This window comes from Hyla sarda, chromosome 2 (assembly GCF_029499605.1).
Source record: "Hyla sarda isolate aHylSar1 chromosome 2, aHylSar1.hap1, whole genome shotgun sequence".
Classification (NCBI taxonomy): Eukaryota; Metazoa; Chordata; class Amphibia; order Anura; family Hylidae; genus Hyla; species Hyla sarda.
In genome coordinates this window covers 91,507,534-91,526,556 of record NC_079190.1, presented here as the reverse complement: position 1 = coordinate 91,526,556, position 19,023 = coordinate 91,507,534, and the positions used below count along the sequence as shown (strand labels likewise).

At 41.9% G+C, this 19,023-nt stretch overlaps 1 protein-coding gene across 1 annotated transcript in view; it reads right to left on the bottom strand.

Moving 5' to 3' along the window:
- Positions 1-2,930: 2,930 nt before the first annotated feature.
- The window catches only part of LOC130357657 (inhibin beta C chain-like), an 80,103-nt gene continuing 64,010 nt past the window's right edge, over positions 2,931-19,023 (bottom strand). Inside the window, exon 3 of the mRNA XM_056560390.1 lies at positions 2,931-3,856. Coding sequence (XP_056416365.1) covers positions 3,120-3,856 — 737 coding nt within the window. The 3' untranslated portion in view covers positions 2,931-3,119. The remainder of the gene's footprint in view (positions 3,857-19,023) is intronic.

The window sequence follows — 19,023 nt, the reverse complement described above, 5'->3', positions numbered from 1 at the left end:
ATGTTTTGCTCCCTTTTTTTTGCATTTATTTTTTGGATGTGATGTGACCAAAAATGTGCACTTTTGTACTTTGATATATATATTTTTTTACGCTTATGCTGTTCACCACACGGGACAATTAACATTTTATTTAAGTTTGGGCATTTCTGCATGCAACAATACCAAATATGCTTATTAATTAAATGGTTTTACTTTTTTTTTTTTTTATAAAATGAGAAAAGACGGTAATATTTAACATATTTTTGGTGGGGGGAAGGGCTTATTAACATTTATTGAAACTCAAGGCTTGCTTGGAGTTGTAAGTGTGTACTATATAGAGAGTCCCAACCTATGACTCTCCAGATCTTGCAAAACTAGAACTCCCAGCATGTCCTCACTGTCAGGGCATGCTGGGAGTTGTAGTTTTGTACCATATAGAGAGACATATGTTAGGGCAGTGTGTCCTCTAGGGGTTTAAACTAGGGATCGACCGATACCGATTTTTTTAGGGCCGATATCGATACTCTGTGGACTTTAAGGCCGATAGCCGATAACTTATACCAATATTCCGGCATAAGTTATCGGCTATTTCAGTACACCCCCTTGATCCCCCGCCGCCACCCGCTTCTCTCCTCCTGCTGGTCCTTATTCCAACCACCGCCCCTCCCCGGCCAGAAACCGCCGCCGCCGCTGCTCCATTGCCTCCCCCATCCCTGATTTTATAATTACCTGTTCCCGGGGCCTGGGGTCCACGCTACTTCTGGTTCCAGCGGTGTCCTGATCTGACACTGTGTGCACTGACGGTGACATCGTGTTGAGGACATCACTCGTCATTGCACACCGCAGCACACAGCGTAACGCAGGACACAGCAGGAGCCAGAAGTAGCGTGGACCCCGGGAACAGGTAATTATAAAACAGGGGAGGCAATGGGGCAGCGGCGGCCACAACGGTCTCTGGGAGGGGGCGGTGCGGTAGGGGGGCAGTGCGGTTGGGGCGGCGGTGCGGTGCGGTGGGGGGGCGAGGCATTACCGGAGTATCGATACCAATAACGTCGAAAATCATGATTATTGGCCAATAATATCGGCCAAACATGACTGCAGAATATACTATAAATTGTTTTAATGTTCATTGTGTTTTATGCCATGACTAAGGGTAGTATTACTCGAAACGCGTAGGCTGTACGCTCCGTGTATTTGTGTACCTGATTTCATGCCAAATAAATCCTAAGAGCAACGGATCTGCGGTGCTGGACATTTTCCTTTGGTTTGCTACATTGGGCAGTTGCGCTACCGCCAATCTGGGCACACGTGCATTCATCAAGGAGGTGAGAGCTGTCTACACCCTTTTCTTCTGGATTTTAACAAAATTAGTATGTTTGAAATTGCCCTATTTTGACCACCTATAACTTTCAATTTTTTTCCGTATATGGGGCGGTATGAGGGCTCATTTTTTACGCCATAATCTGTAGTTTTTATCAATACCACCTAAGGTTTTACTTTTTATACATTTTTTATACATTTTTTGGGGAATAAAATGTGAAATTTTTTTATGTTTATGCCAATAACCATACGGGATAATTAACAGTATCTTTTAATAGTTCAGACTTTTATGCACGCGGCAATACCAAATATGAGTATACATTTTTTTTTAACGCTTTTTCGGGGGTAAAATGGGAAAAACTGCCATTTAACTTTTTTATTGAGGGAGGGGATTTTTCACATTTTGTTACTTTTTTTTATTTATACTTTAATAGTTCCCATAGGGGACTATTTATAGCACTCATTTGATTGCTAATACTGTTCAGTGCTATGCAAAGGACATAGCACTGATCAGTATTATCTGTCATCTGCTCTGGTCTGCTCAATCTCAGACCAGAGCAGAAGACCCCGGGAGACAGCTGGAGCCAGGTGAGGGGACCTCCGGCTGCCATGCTGGATGATCAGATCCCCGCGGCAGCGCTGGGGACGATCCGATCATCCATTCAAAGTACCGCCCTGCTGCAGATGCAGTCATCTGTATTGATCACAGCATCTGAGGGGTTAATTGCGGACATCCGTGCGGCGCGTAAATGTACGTCATGGTGCGTTAAGCACCACGGCACCATGACATACATTTACGTCCATTGTCGTTAAGGGGTTAAATACTCACCCTGACCTTCTGCTTTGATCCCAGCCATGCAGTTCTCCTTTACTCCCTGCTCTGGTCTTTTTCTGTTTCTTCCTCCACGCCACCCAAAGACTATACCCCCCCCCCTAAGCCCAGTTTTGCTTCTCTGAATTTTGGCTTCACGTCACAGCAGGGGGTCTGGCTTGCAGCTTTGATGTTGAAACAGGCGCTGGCTTAGCCGGAAAAGAAACTGCAAGCCCTCTGCTATGATCACATGGGCTCCTGCTCATGCATATGGGGTGGTGTTCATTGTGAGGGAGTGGTGCAGAGATGGGGTGGATGCCAGGAGAGGATTTTTTACCTAATACATGTATATTACAATAGTAATGCACATGTATAAAAGGGACCAAAGGTTAGGAGTTTTTCCTAATCAGGTGACCACTTTAATGACTGCCATAATAAAATGTTAAATCACCACTTTTCCCATTTTTTCAAGCATACTCCTTTTTCAAATTGTTTTTAAATAGTAAAATTTACCAAAACCTATATAATTTGGGTATCATTGTAATCGTATGGACCTACATGTAAGTGGAAAAGGTACCCTAAAAGGGTATGGGAAAAGGGGATAAAAGGTTAAATTGAAAAGCCCTGTGGATTCCACAACTTTGGCCAATTACAGTCCCTGTACTGTGGATGTTTGCTCAGTAGAATACATGAAGAGTACAACTTTTGTGTGTTATTAGTTTAGCTAGACTGTGATTGTCTAGAATTGTGACTTAGATAATAATTTGACCACTTTCTATTAATAATCATTGATGCCATCTAGTTAACTTCAAACGGTTTACTTACTTAATCGTGCAATGGTATAATCTCAGTATTATGCTGCTTTTTGCCCTTTATTTCCCTCTGGTATCAGGCATTCCCATTGCTCCTAAACATGAAAAGGAGGAAACAGGGCCTGAATAAGCATTTCAGTAATTTAGAAAGTGTTCATGACAGTGAAAAACTAAATGATAGGAGGTAAATGAAGATGTTAAGTGCAACCACAACTTTCCACAATCATATCGGGAATATCTGCCTTGACAATGGTGTTGTTAATGTCAAAGTAAAGAAAGGAGAGAGGCCTTCGTTTTGTTGGAACACAACACAGACTGAAGTTAGAATATGCATTGTTGGCTTTGATTAAGCTGAAGATAGCTGTATGACTTGATGCTGCAATTCCCGGTGCTCGGGCAAGGTGAACAGGACATCTTCCTTCACACAGATTCATGAAATAACCCTTTGGGCTGATAATCCAGTCATTCCAGCCAATATCTTTAAAAGCAATGTAAAACTTCTTCAGGCAACAAATTTGCATATCACCGGTGCACTCTGTAATATGCCTCCGAATTCGAGAGTCCTCCTGTTTGTTGTAAACTTTTAATGCCAAAAATGGACGATGTACATGGCTAATATAATCCATTTTAAGTGGATTCTGACAGTCTAGGCACATCAGTTCTATGTACATATTTTCTGTTCCCTCATTGAGAGCTTTTCCAGAAAACATCTTTAAAGGAACCATATACCAGCCTCCACTTACAGCTTTAGCCTCGGCTGTGCCTTTTATTGAGTTGGCGTTAGGCATGAACTTACAAGTCACAGACAGGGTTATCATGTTGCCGAATGCACCTTTTAGATACAACCACATATCTGCCTGGCGAATCTCCTCCCGCTTGTCTTTATCAGTAGATAGATGAAACTGAAGAACGTTTTTGCCCGCATTTGAGATATCTGCATATAAAACAAAATTGTGGGTAAATAAGAGACAATGTGAGTAAATGGTATTGTGTATTGAACAAAACTAAACATTCTTTGTCAGTCGAACTACGTATTTGCAGTAAAGCTGAGAAAGTATCTTCTTATGAACTCAATTGCAAACAAAAAATCTTCCTTACAATTGAAATTGAAACACCAAGAAGTAGGAGTCGTAAAAAATAATGGAAATCAGGGGATTGATAGACACGTTAAAGGAAATCTGTTACTACTTTCACCCGCACTAACCATTGCCTGGCTACAACTACCAACATGCTCGGCTGTCTGGGCATGCTGGGAGTTTTTGTTTAGCTTTGTGCAGTAGGCACAGAGCCAGTGTCTAGCGCACTACAGATTTCCTTTAAAATGTACCCGTCGTCAACAAAAACTTTTGATATAATGTAGATAATACCATTATATTTATGTTTATAACATATATTGAATAAAATATCTAAAAACATTTTTGATTGAAAAAAATGTCCCTGCAGCTATTATCTGTGTCTCTCTATGAGGAGTCCAAATACAGGTAGTGAGTTCAGAACAAGCAGAGCTCTGTGCACTGAGAACAAGTAGGGCTCTGTGCAGGCTCCTGAGTACGTCCCTGGTCCTTAAGACCCAGGGCGCAGGGACGTACTCATACGTCCGTGGTCCTTAACCCCTTAAGGACAATGGACGTACTCCTACACCCCCGTTTCCGAGTCCTTAAGGACCGAGGACGTAGGAGTATGTCCTGTTCATTCCCGGCCCCCCACCGTTAGCCGGAGGGGAGCTGGTGCCCGATGCCTGCTGAAATCGTTCACATGCATCGCGGCATATCGCCCAGGGGGGTCATTATGCCCCCCCATGTCGCGATGGCCGCAGATCGCTGGACAATTCAGTCCAGCGATCTGCGGCAATTCCGGGTCAATCGGGTCTCCAGTGACCCGGAATTACTGGCTGATCGGGGCCGTCAGAGAAGGCCCCGAACAGCCATAGCCAGCAGGGGTGAGGTGGCACGGACGGTTTACCAGCCGACCAATCAGGGCGCCTGCTGCGGGTGTCACTCCCGCAACCCGCTCCGCCCCTCTTCCGGAAGACGTGAGCGGGTGCGGGAAGAAGACCCCGGGTGCTGGGGACCCCGATCCCCGGCGTCAATGTTGGGATCGGGGCCCCAGGAGCAGCGGTGGCGGTGGCGAGGGACTGACCTGATGCGGCTGGATCGTTGGAGGTGAGTGACAGCCTCCTGCTGTTGCTTAGCAACAGCTCCCAGCATGCAAAAAGGGCATGCCGGGAGCTGTAGTTATGCAACAGCAGGAGGCAGACCACCACAACTCCCAGCATGCCCTTATGGGCATGCTGGGACTTATAGTTTTGCAACAGCTGGAGGCACATTTTTTTATGGAAAAGTGTACCTTCAGCTGTTGTATAACTACAACTCCCAGCTTGCACAAACAGCTAAAGTGCATGCTGGGAGTTGTAGTGGTGCATCTGCTGGTTGCATAACTACAACTCCCAGCATGCCCGTTGGCTGTCGGTGACTGCTGAGAGTTGTAGTTTGGCAACAGCTGAAGGCACACTGAGTTAAGTAGCAAACCAGTGTGTCTCCAGCTGTTGCATAACTACAATCCCCAGCATCTTCAGCCAAAGTAGTATGCCTCCAGCTGTTGCATAACTACAAGACCCAGCATGTCCTTCCGCTGTCCATACATGTGTGTTACCAAACTTGGTGTTTCACAACCAGTGTGCCTCCAGATGTTGCAAAACTACAACTCCCAGCATGCACTGATAGACCGTACATGCTGGAAGTTGTAGTTTTGCAACAGCTGGACATTCCCACCCCCCCCCCTCCCCAATGTGAACGTACAGGGTACTCTCACATGGGCGGAGGTTTACAGTAAGTATCCGGCTGCAAGTTTGAGCTGCAGCTAATTTTCTGCCGCAGCTCAAACTGCCAGCAAGAAACTACTGTGAACCCCCGCCCGTGCGACTGTACCGTAAAAACACTACACTACACTAACACAAAATAAAATAAAAAGTGAAAAACACTACATATACACAAACCCCTACATAGCCCCCCTCCCCTCCCCAATAAAAATGAAAAACGTCTGGTACACCACTGTTTCCAAAACGGAGTCTCCAGCTGTTGCAAAACTACAACTCCCAGCATGAACTGATAGACCATACATGCTGGGAGTGGTAGTTTTGCAACAGCTGGATGTTCCCCCCCTCCCCAAAGTGAACGTACAGGGTACACTCACATGGGCGGAGTATCGGGCTGCAAGTTTGAGCTGCGGCAAATTTTCTGCCGCAGCTCAAACTGCCAGCGAGAAACTACTGTGAACCCCTGCCCGTGCGACTGTACCCTAAAAACACTACACTACACTAACACACAATAAAATAAAAAGTAAAAAACACTACATATACACATACCCCTACACAGCCCCCCTCCCCAATAAAAATGAAAAACGTCTGGTACGCCACTGTTTCCAAAACGGAGCCTCCAGCTGTTGCAAAACAACTACTCCCTGTATTGCCAGATAGCCACTGACTGTCTAGGCACGCTGGGAGTTTTACAATAGCTGGAGGCACCCTGTTTGGGAATCATTGGCGTAGACTACCCCTATGTCCACCCCTATGCAAGTCCCTAATTTAGGCCTCAAATGCGTATGGCGCTCTCACTTTGGAGCCCTGTCGTCTTTCAAGGCAACAGTTTAGGGTGACATATGGGGCATTGCCGTACTCGGGAGAAATTGTGTTACAAATTTTGGGGTGTATTTTCTGCTATTACCCTTTTTAAAAATTTAAACATTTTGGGAAACCAAGCATTTTAAGTAAAAAAAAATTTTTTTTTTTTTAACATATGCAAAAGTCGTGAATCACCTGTAGGGTATTAAGGTTCACATTACCCCTTGTTACGTTCCCCGAAGGGTCTAGTTTCCAAAATGGTATGCCATGTGTTTTTTTTTGCTGTTCTGGCACCACAGGGGCTTCCTAAATGCGGCATGCCCCCAGAGCAAAATTTGCTTTCAAAAAGCCAAATATGACTACTTCTCTTCTGAGACCTGTTGTGCGCCAGCAGAGTACTTTTCACCCCCATATGGGGTGTTTTCTGAATCGGGAGAAATTGGGCTTCAAATTTTGGGGGGTATTTTCTGCTATTACCCTTTTTAAAAATGTAAACATTTTGGGAAACCAAGCATTTTAGGTAAAAAAAAAAATTTTTTTGACATATGCAAAAGTTGTGAATCACCTGTAGGGTATTAAGGTTCACATTAACCCTTGTTACGTTCCCCGAGGGGTCTAGTTTCCAAAATGGTATGCCATGTGTTTTTTGTTTGTTTTTTTTGCTGTTCTGGCACAATAGGGGCTTCCTAAATGTGGCATGCCTCCAGAGCAAAATTTGTTTTCAAAAAGCCAAATGTGACTCCTTCTCTTCTGAGACCTGTAGTGCACCAGCAGAGCAATTTTCATCCCCATATGGGGTGTTTTCTGAATCGGGAGAAATTGGGCTTCAAATTTTGGGGGGTATTTTCTGCTATTATCCTTTTTAAAAATGTAAAATTTGGTATGCCATGTGTTTCTTTTTTTTTGCTGTCCTGGCACCATAGGGGCTTCCTAAAGGTGACATGCCCCCCAAAAACCATTTGTCGCTCCTTCCCTTCTGAGCCCTCTACTGCGCCCACTGAACAATTAACATAGACATATGAGGTATGTGCTTACTCGAGAGAAATTGGGTTTCAAATACAAGTAAAAATTTTCTCCTTTTTACCCCTTGCAAAAATTCAAAAATTGGGTCTACAAGAACATGCGAGTGTAAAAAATGAAGATTTTGAATTTTCTCCTTCACTTTGCTTCTATTCCTGTGAAACACCTAAAGGGTTAATACACTTACTGGATGTCATTTTGAATACTTTGGGGGGTGTAGTTTTTATAATGGGGTCTTTTATGGGGTATTTCTAATATGAAGACCCTTCAAATCCACTTCAAACCTGAACTGGTCCATGAAAAATAGCGAGTTTGAAAATTTTGTGAAAAATTTCAAAATTGCTGCTGAACTTTGAAGCCCTCTGGTGTCTTCCAAAAGTAAAAACACATCAATTTTATGATGCAAACATAAAGTAGACATATTGTATATGTGAACCAAAAAACGTTTTTATTTTGAATATCCATTTTCCTTACAAGCAGAGAGCTTCAAAGTTAGTTTCATTTTTTTCATCAAATTTGGGGATTTTTCACCAAGAAAGGATGCATGTTACCATAAAATTTTACCACTATATTAAAGTAGAATATGTCATGAAAAAACAATCTCTGAATCAGAATGATAACTAAAAGCATTCCAGAGTTATTAATGTTTAAAGTGACAGTGGTCAGATTTGCAAAAAACGCTCTGGTCCTTAATGTGTAAAATGGCCTGGTCCTTAAGGGGTTAAGGGGTTAAAATTGCCCTATTTTGAAAACCTATTACTTTCTCATTTTGTTGCATATGGGGTGGCATGAGGGCTCATTTAGTGCACCGTGATCTGTAGTTTTTTTTTTTTTTGCTGAAAATTAACTTTTTGATCACTTTTAATAATTTTTTTTAATAAAATGAGGGATATTTTGGTACATAATTTTGTAAACTTTTTTTTACTATTTATTATACAATTTTATAGTCCTCATAGGGGACTATTCATAGCAATCATTAGATTGCATGTACTGAAAATTGCTATGCATAGGCATAGCACTGATCAGTATTATCCTCGATCTTCTTTTCTGGTCTGCTCAATCTCAGACCAGAACAGAAGACCCGGGATGACAGTCGGAGCAGGTAAAGGGACCTCTGGCCACCATGTTGGATGACTAAATCCCTGCAGCAGTACAGCGGGCAATCCGATCATCCATTTAAACACCCACATTGCTGCAGTTGCCATGATCTGTATTGATCACAGAATCTGAAGGGTTAATGGCAGACATCAGAGAAATTACTGATGTCTGCCATTTTAGGCAGGTCCCTGGCTGCTGGAACCTGCCGTGCATGATGTGAGCACCGTTCCGGTGCTCGCGTCATTTAAAGGATGTAAATGTACATCCCGATGCGTTAAGTACCACCGCATCAATATGTACATTTATGTCTGTTGTCCTTAAGGGGTTAAATTATGTGTAATAATTTAAAATGACACAGGAAAAAAGTATTAACCCCTTAAGGACCCGGGCTTTTTCCTTTTTTCATTTTCAATTTTTCCTCCTTAAATTTAAAAAATTCATAACTCTTTAAAATTTTCACCTAAAATTCTATATGATGGCTTATTTTTTGCGTCACTAATTCTACTTTGTAATGACATTAGTCATTTTACCTAAAAATTTACGGTGAAACGGGAAAAAAATCAATGTGCGACAAAATTGATGAAAAAACACTATTTTGTAAGTTTTGGGGGCTTCCGTTTTTACGCAGTACATTTTTCGGCAAACATTATACCTTATCTTTATTCTGTAGGTCCATACAGTTAAAATGATACCCTACTTATATAGGTTTGATTTTTTTATCACTTCAGAAAAAAATCATGAATACATGCAGGAAAATGTATACGTTTAAAATGGTCATCTTCTGACCCCTATAACTTTTTTATTTTTCTGTGTTCAGGGGGCTATGAGGGCTCAATTTTTGCGCTGTGATCTGAAGTTTTTGTTTGTTTGTTTTTGTTCTAATCAGACTTTTTGATCACTTTTTATTCACTTTTTTGTGGTATAAAAAGTGATAAAAAATGCGCTATTTTGGACTTTGGAATTTTTTTGCACGTACGTCATTGAACGTGCGGTTTAAAAAGCAGTATATTTTTATAATTCGGACATTTCCGCACGCGGCGATACCACACATGTTTATTTTTATTTACACTGTGTTTTTTTTATTCTTGGAAATGCCGGGTGATTCAAACTTTTATTAGGGCAAAAAACAATTTCTTAAAAAGATGGAGCTGGTGGTCGCTTGGGAGAAAGCGATTTATTTAACCCCTTCCCGCAGAATGTCATATATAAACGCCGGGTTGTGCAGTGCGTTCGCGCATCCCGACGTTTATAAATGACATTCAGTTAACCCGGCGATGCGCAGCATCGCACGGGTTAACTGGCAGAAGTCCCGCTGTTTCCAGCAGGGGACAACTTCTGCTTCACCCCCCAGGACCATCCATTGATGGTCCTGGTCAGCGATCACTGTGATTGGTCCCTGTGGACCAATCACAGTGATCTGGGGTGAAAGTTCAGATCCCCCGCACTGCCCGCCCCTGGAAGTCGGGCAGAACGGGGGACGATGGCTGCAGGGGCTCGCAGGGACCTGCGGCATAGGAGGGGAACACGTGGGGACCGGCGGCCTTACCTGGAGCAGCGGCGGGACCGAGGAGCAGCGGCAGGACCGGCCACGTGGACGAGCAGTGACGGGACCGGCAGGTAAGTATGTGGTCCTCAGAGGCAGCAGTGAAGATCTTCACAGCTGCTTCTAGGAGTCTGAAAACTACAACTCCCAGCATGCCTAGACAGCCTTTGGCTGTCTGGGCATGCTGGGAGTTGTAGTTTTGCAACATCTGGAGGGCCCCAGTTTAGAGACCATTGTATAATGGTCTCCAATCTGTGCTCTTCCAGCTGTTGCAAAACTACAACTCCCAGCATGCACTGACTGTCCAGGCATGCTGGGAGTTTTAGTTCAGAAACATCTGGCCCTTCAGATGTTGCCGAACTACAACTCCCAGCATGCCCTTCAGCTGTCTGGGCATGCTGGGAGTTGTTGTTTTGCAACAACTGGAGACACACTGGTTGGGAAACATTGTTTCTAACTCAGTGTTTCCTAATCTGTGTGCCTCCAGCTGTTGCAAAACTATAACTCCCAGCATGCAATAACAGACCATGCATGCTGGGAGCTGTAGTTTTGCAACATCTGGAGGGCCCCAGTTTGGAGACCATTGAATAATGGTCTCCAATCTGTGCTCTTCCAGCTGTTGCAAAACTACAACTCCCAGTATGCACTGACTGTCCAGGCATGCTGGGAGTTTTAGTTCAGCAACATCTGGCCCTTCAGATGTTGCCGAACTACAACTCCCAGCATGCTCTTCGGCTGTCTGGGCATTCTGGGAGTTGTAGTTTTGCTACAACTGGAGACACACTGGTTGGGAAACATTGTCTGTTTCTAACTCACTGTTTCCTAACCTGTGTGCCTCCAGCTGTTGCAAAACTATAACTCCCAGCATGCACCAACAGACCATGCATGCTGGGAGTTGTGGTTTTGCAACAGCTGGTGCACCCCCCCCCCCCCCCCTGTAGGGTACATTCACATGGGCGAGGCTTTTACAGTGGGTTTCTCGCATCTTGAGATGCAGCAAATTTTGCGCTGGGAAACTCGCTGCAATCCCCCGCCCATGTGACTGTACCCTAAAAACACTACACTACACTACACCAACACAAAATAAAATAAAAAGTTAAAAACACTACATATACACATACCCCTACACAGCCCCCCTCCCCCAATAAGAATGTCCGGTACACCACTGTTTCCAAAGCAGAGCCTCCAGCTCTTGAAAAACAACAACTCCCAGTATTGCCGGACAGCCGTTGACTGTCCACGCATGCTGGGAGTTTTGCAACAGCTGGAGGCACCCTGTTTGGGAATCACTGGCGTAGAATACCCCTATGTCCACCCCTATGCAAATCCCTAATTTAGGCCTCAAATGCACATGGCGCTCTCACTTTGGAGCCCTGTCGTATTTCAAGGCAACAGTTTAGGGCCACATATGGGGTATCGCTGTACTCGGGAGAAATTGCGTTACAAGGTTTGGGGGGCTTTTTCTTCTTTGACCTTCATGAAAAGGATGAAGGGGGTCTACACCAGAATGTTAGTGTAAAAATTTTTTCTTTTTTACACTAACATGCTGATGTTGCCCTATACTTTACATTTTCACAAGAGGTAAAAGGGAAAAAAAAGCCCCCCAAAATTTGTAACGCAATTTCTCCCGACTACAGAGATACCCCATATGTGAGCGCAAAGTGCTCTGGGGGCGCACAACAAGGCCCAGAAGGGAGAGCGCACCATGTACATTTGAGGTGATTTGCACAGTGGTGGCTGTCAAAACCGCTGTAACAATCAAACGCAAAAAAAAAAAAAACCCACATGTGACCCCATTTCATAAACGACACCCCTCACGGAATGTAATGAGGGGTGCAGTGAGAATTTACCCCCCACAGGTGTCTGACGGATCTTTGGAACAGTGGTCCGTGAAAATGAAAACTTGTACAGCCCACTGTTCCAAAGATCTGTCAGACACAAGTGGGGGGCAAATGCTCACTGTACCCCTTGTTACGTTCCTCAAGGGGTCTAGTTTCCAAAATGGTATGCCATGTGGTTTTTTTTTTGCTGTTCTGGCACCATAGGGGCTTCCTAAATGCGACATGCCCCCGAGCAAAATTTGCTCTCAAAAAGCCAAATATGACTCCTTCTCTTCTGAGCATTGTAGTTCGCCCATAGTGCACTTCAGGTAAACTTATGGGGTACCTCCATACTCAGAAGAGAAGGGGTTACAAATATTGGGGGGTATTTCCTGCTATTAACCCTTGGAAAAATGTGAAATTTGGGGGGAAACACACATTTTAGTGAAAAAAAATAATTTTTTTTTTTACATATGCAAAAGTCGTGAAACACCTGTGGGGTATTAAGGCTCACTTTATTCCTTGTTATGTTCCTCAAGGGGTCTAGTTTCCAAAATGGTATGCCATGTGAGGGTTTATTGCTGTTCTGGCACCATAGGGGCTTCCTAAATGCAACATGCCCCCCAAAAACCATTTCAGAAAAACGTACTCTCCAAAATCCCCTTATCGCTCTTTCCCTTCTGAGCCCTCTACTGCGCCCGCCGAACACTTTACATAGACATATGAGGTATGTGCTTACTCAAGAGAAATTGGGCTACAAATATAAGTATACATTTTCTCCTTTTACCCCTTGTAAAAATTCAAAAATTGGGTCTACAAGAACATGCGAGTGTAAAAAAATGAAGATTGTGAATTTTCTCCTTCACTTTGCTTCTATTCCTGTGAAACACCTAAAGGGTTAAAATGATGACTGAATGTCATTTTGAATACTTTGGGGGGTTCAGTTTTTATAATGGGGTCTTTTGTGGGCTTTTTCTAATATGAAGACCCTTCAAATCCACTTCAAACCTGAACTGGTCCCTCAAAAATAGTGAGTTTGAAAATTTTGTGAAAAATTGGAAAATTGCTGCTGAACTTTGAAGCCCTCTGGTGTCTTCCAAAAGTAAAAACTCGTCACTTTTATGATGCAAACATAAAGTAGACATATTGTATATGTGAATAAAAAAATTTTTTATTTGTAATATACATTTTCCTTACAAGCAGAGAGCTTCAAAGTTAGAAAAATGCAAAATTTTAAAATTTTTCATCAAATTTTAGGATTTTTCACAAGGAAAGGATGCAAGTTACCACAAAAATTTACCACCATGTTAAAGTATAATATGTCACGAAAAAACAATCTCGGAATCAGAATGAAAACTAAAAGCATTCCAGAGTTATTAATGTTTAAAGTGACAGTGGTCAGATGTGCAAAAAACGCTCTGGTCCTTAAGGCCAAAGTGGGCTTGGTCCTGAAGGGGTTAAAGAGAGGACTAGCGATTTGGAATAGGTGGATTACAAGACACTAATGTAATTTTTTTGTATTAGAGGGTTTCTTCTCTTCTCTTTCCCCTCCCCCCCCCCGCCAATTTTTTTTTTCTCTTCCTTCTCTCCTCTTTTTCTCACATCTTTTTCTCTTTGTCCTTCATTTGCTTTTTCTTCTTAAGGCCATTGGATATTGTAAGTAGTACCTAAATACCCTTGATAAATTTTCTTTTTTCGAATAATTTTGCTTCTCTATATACTGTTATTGTATTCTTATTTAATATTGCATATACTTATTGTTCTGTAGTTTATTATGTTGCAAAATAAAACATATATTTAAAGAAAAATTTTTTTTATTAGGGGAAGGGATAATTGAAAGGGTTAATGATTTTTTTTTACACTTTTCTTATGCAATATTATAGCTCCTATAGGGGGCTATAACATTGCATTAACTTATCTTTAACACTGATTGATGCATCTCCATAGGAATGGATCAATCAGTGTTTTCGGCGATTGAATGCTCAAGCCTGGATCTCAGGCTTGAAGCATTAAATCGGCGATCGGACTGCAAGAAGGAAGGTAAGAGACCTTCCTCCTGTAGTACAGCTGTTCGGGTTGCCGCGATTATACCGCGGCGATCCCGAACAGCTCCCTGAGCTAACCGGCAACTTTCACTTCCGTTTTTAGCCGCGCGGCTCAGCTTTGAGTGCGCGGCTAAAGGGTTAATAGCGCGCGGCACCGTGATCAGTGCCGCGCGCTATTAGAGGCGAGTCCCGGCTTCACTATGACGCCAGGCCCGCCGCGATATGATGCGGGGTCACCGTGTGACCCCGCGTTATATCACAGGACCGGGACCCAGGACATACCCGTACGTCCTTGGTCCTTAAGAGTCCTTCTATTAAAAAATATTAATCCTTCCAGTACTTATTAGCTGCTGAATGCTACAGAGGAAATTCCTTTCTTTTTGGAACACTGATGACATCACGAGCACAGTGCTCTCTGCGGACATCTCTATCCATTTTAGCATCCATGCATAGCAGATGTATGCTAAGGGCAGCATGGTGACTCAGTGGTTAGCACTGCTGCCTTGTAGTGCTGGGGACTTGGATTCAAATCCCACTAAGGACAACAATAAATAAAGTGTTAATTATTATAAAAACGTCAGCAGAGAGAACTGTGCTCGTGATGTCATCAGAGAGCATTCCAAAAAGAAAAGAATTTCCTCTGTAGTATTCAGCAGCTAATAAGTACAGGAAGGCTTAAGATTTTTTAATAGAAGTAATATTTACAAATCTAGAAAAAGCGGAGAGGCTCCTGTGGAAAGTTTCCCTACAATGACCCGGGCAACTCAAACTAACACCTGTACCCAAGGTGTCTGATAAGGGAGTACTAGACAAAAGAATATTTGAGGCTCAAGGTCTTTATAAAAAATATAAAATCATAAAATTCATATATATGTTCATAGATATAGAAATAAAAAAAATAAAAAAAATATATATATATATATATATATATATATATATATATATATATATCTCTATAAATGTATAAGACCACTGGAAATTATAGCAGCTATTTCAAATCGGCACTCTGGATAATATTTATTTATAGATAATGTCCATAGAAGTGCCAATGCAGTCCTGAAAATATATCACAGTCTTTCACACTTATACATGTCCTTTTATGACAGCTTAAATATATCAAGCCGCTGAAGAAAGCACCTAGTGGGTGCTGAAACGCGTCCGTCGACCCCCCCCCCCCAAGAGACATATGAGACCACTATTATCATTTGCAGTCCACAGCAATTACCAGCTATCACACGGACATTTTTTGAGCGCGCGGTCAGAGACCGGGAGCGCGCGCTCTCTGCACGAGGACGCCACCTGGATTACCTGCCTTGCAAGCGCTGCAGCCCCTGTATCTATCGCCCACCATCCGCTAACACCGCGCGAAGAGGAGTCGGCAGACACTACAGCGGTGCGCTCTCAGGCCAGAGAGCGGGGACAGACGGCTGCCTGACATCGCTGAGGACAAGCAAGGAACGGTAAAGATACATCCAGAGAATTGCATCAGGACCAGTGAGCTAAACCTTTCTTAACACTATGCGCATAGTTTGAATTTACTGCCGGCATTTGAATAACCTGCGCTGTGGAATACAGCATCCTAGGATTACTCTGTATAACACACAGAGCGACATCTAAGTCTGAGGCCACAGACACCTGAATATTATTCAACTGCCACTCAACTGTCATAAAAGGACATTTATAAGTGTGAAAGACTGTGATATATTTTCAGGACTGCATTGGCACTTCTATGGACATTATCTATAAATAAATATTATCCAGAGTGCCGATTTGAAATAGCTGCTATCATTTCCAGTGGTCTTATACATCTATAGATATATTTTTTTTTTATTTCTATATCTATGAACATATATATGAATTTTATGATTTTATATTTTTTATAAATCTTCTGATTCCATGGATTTACAAGGGCCATGTGATCCCGGATGATCAGTTGATAGAAATTAATTAATAAATATTTAATATATCTTAACCAACAAGTGTGTTCCTTATCCAAAGACCTTGAGCCTCAAATATTCTTTTGTCTAATTTACAAATATGTTTAACTTTCTGCCACCAGTTGATTTAAAAGAAAAAAGGTTTTCACCGGAGTACCCCTTTAAACACGCTTACTGATATTTATTTAATACTTTGTAAAAAAAAAAAAAAAAAAAAAGCCTTTGTTGGTAATGACAGCTTTAAAATGCCTCCTGTATTGAGTAACTAGTCACATGCATTGCTATGGTGTGCTATTGGGCATTTTTTCAACACAACACAATTTAAAATGTGGCAAATTTCCACATATTTGCATGATCCGGCAGGAAATGTGCCGTTTCATAGATGGCAATGCATTTCTGAGCAAAATCTGCAGAAAGAATAAACTTGTCAATTAGTTTTTTTGCGGACTCCGGAATTGGAAATTCCACCATCTTAAAAGTGCAGCAGAATCCCACTGAAATCAATTGGACTGCAGCGGAATGTCCCAAAACAGTGTTCAAATCTAAAAGGTTCCATGGACCTCTTCTATGAATTATGATCTTTAGTTCTTTCCATTGATTTTCAATGGAATTTAAGTCAGGTGATTGGATGGGCCATTTTAGCAGCTTTATTTTCTTTCATTGAAACCATTTGAGAGTGTTTGGGATCATTGTCTTGCTGAAATGTCCACCCTTGTTCCATTTCATCATTCTGGTAGATGGCAGCAGATTTTTGTCAAGAATGTCTCAGTGAATTTGCCTATTTATCTTTCCTTCAATTATGTGAAGTTTGCCAGTACCATTTACTGAAATGCAGACCCAAGCCATGATGGTTCCACCTCTAAACTTTGCTGTTGGAATGGTGTTTTTAGGGTGATTTGCAGTGCCATTTCTCCTCTAAACATGGTGTGTATTATTGCATCCGAACAGTCCCATTTTGCTCTCATCTGACCCCACTATGGGGCTGATCTATCAAAACCTCACACTTACGTGACCGGCACTTATTAAATCTATCCGGCTGACCAGGCTCAAAGCGCAAGTCAGCGCTGGAAGAGGGGCACCTTCGGAGGATCGGGGCTCTGGACTGCAGGTAGATATAGCAGTCCGAGACCCCGCATCAGTCTCCAGTTCACCCGCACTATAACCTGGTGTATCGGGTTATAGTGAGGGTGAACTGGTGATCGTTTTCCTTTAAAGGAGTAGACTCATGGAAAAAAAATGTATCCTCTATCGTCAGGATAGGGGATAAGTTTTATATTGCGGGGGGTCCGAGTGATGGGGCCCCCAGCAATGGCTGAAGAGAGATGAATGGCTCTCCCATAGAGATATATGGAAGGGGCCTGGAGGCCGCTCCATCACACCTTTCCCAATGAGCACACTATTAACCCCTTTAAAGACACAGCCCATTTGGGCCTGAAGTACACAGCTAGGTTTCATTTTTGCATATTCGTTTTTTAATACTTTTATAAGGGGCTTGTCTTTTTTTGCAGGGCAAATTGTACTTCGCATAGATTTTACCATAAAATGTATGGCGAAGCAAAAAATATATAATTTGCAACTTTTAGGGGGCTTTGTGGGTCAATACTATTAAAATGATACCCATGTTCACATAGTTTTTTTTTATCACTGTACTAAGTTTAAAAAACATTTCTTTCATAAAAAAAGTTAAAAAAAGATTTCCTATTCTGAGCTATATAACTTTTTTATTTTTTCTGTATATGAGCTATATAAGGGCTCATTTTTTTTGTGCTGTGGTCCGTAGTTTTTGTTGGTACCATTTTTTTGTTTTGAAGAATCTTTTTGATGACTATTTATTAACTTTTTTTAAACTTTTTTTGCTGATCAAAAATCAGCAATTCTGGTGTTTGGTATTCTTTTAAGTTTACACTGTTCCCCATTCCCGATCATAAACACTATATTTTAATAGTATGGACATTTACGTACACGGGGATACCAAATATGTTGTAAATTTATTTTTTTCTTAGTTTTTTTCCATTTTTCTTTAATGGGAAAAGCGGTAAATAAATAAATATATATATATATATATATATATATATATATATATATATATATATATATATATATATATAATTTTTATAAAAATTATATTTATTTTACACTTTCCCATGGGGACTTTTTTTTTTTAGCAATCATTGGATTGCTATGTAGTGATCATCCTGCATGCCAGAGGAAGGTAAAAGACCTCTGGTTGCCATTTTAGTGCACAGCAGGTTTCCGATGAGGTCACCCCATCATACTGGCACTGCCATTATCGCTATAGATGCAGTGATTGGCATTGATCATGGCATCTATAGGGTTAATAGCGGGCATCAGAACCCACCCAGGGGATTACTTACGGGGCAGCGGGTGAAACTTTATATCCTCACCTTCCCTGAGGGCAAAAACGTTCCCCGGGGAAGGTGAGGATAATGATTTTACCATATATATAACGTGTTGCCAAGCTTTATATATGGTGCTTGGTGCCCTTTAATAGCTTAGGGTTGACTTGTATGTCCCCGTAAGGCCCTGTTCACACTACTAAGAATATTTTGTTCTGATTCTGCCTTGCAGCAGTCTCACACTGATTTCAATAGGAATTTTGCTGCTCAGTTCACTTGTTGGAAGTTCCATAGTGGAACTTCCAACGAGCAATTGGATTCTGACAAAAGAATAAAGTGCCATTGGGCAATGGGACAGCCAATTGCAGCGGATATAAGTGCTATTCCCAGGTCATTTTTGTTTTATTTAACATGAAACAGGAAGATTGCTGATCCACAGAGTAATTCAGTGAGGAAATTTCAAAAAATAACAATATTGTAGGTCACTCTAGATGCCCATAGTGTTGCCCATAGATGCCCATAGTGTTGCCCATAGATCCCCATAGTGTTGTAATTTATCTACACACTACCCCACTGATCATATAGAGTGATTATAGCTAGTTGCGTGGATTCCAAAGTACAGTATTGGTGGGCCCATATGTCACCAGTAGGATAAAGAAAAC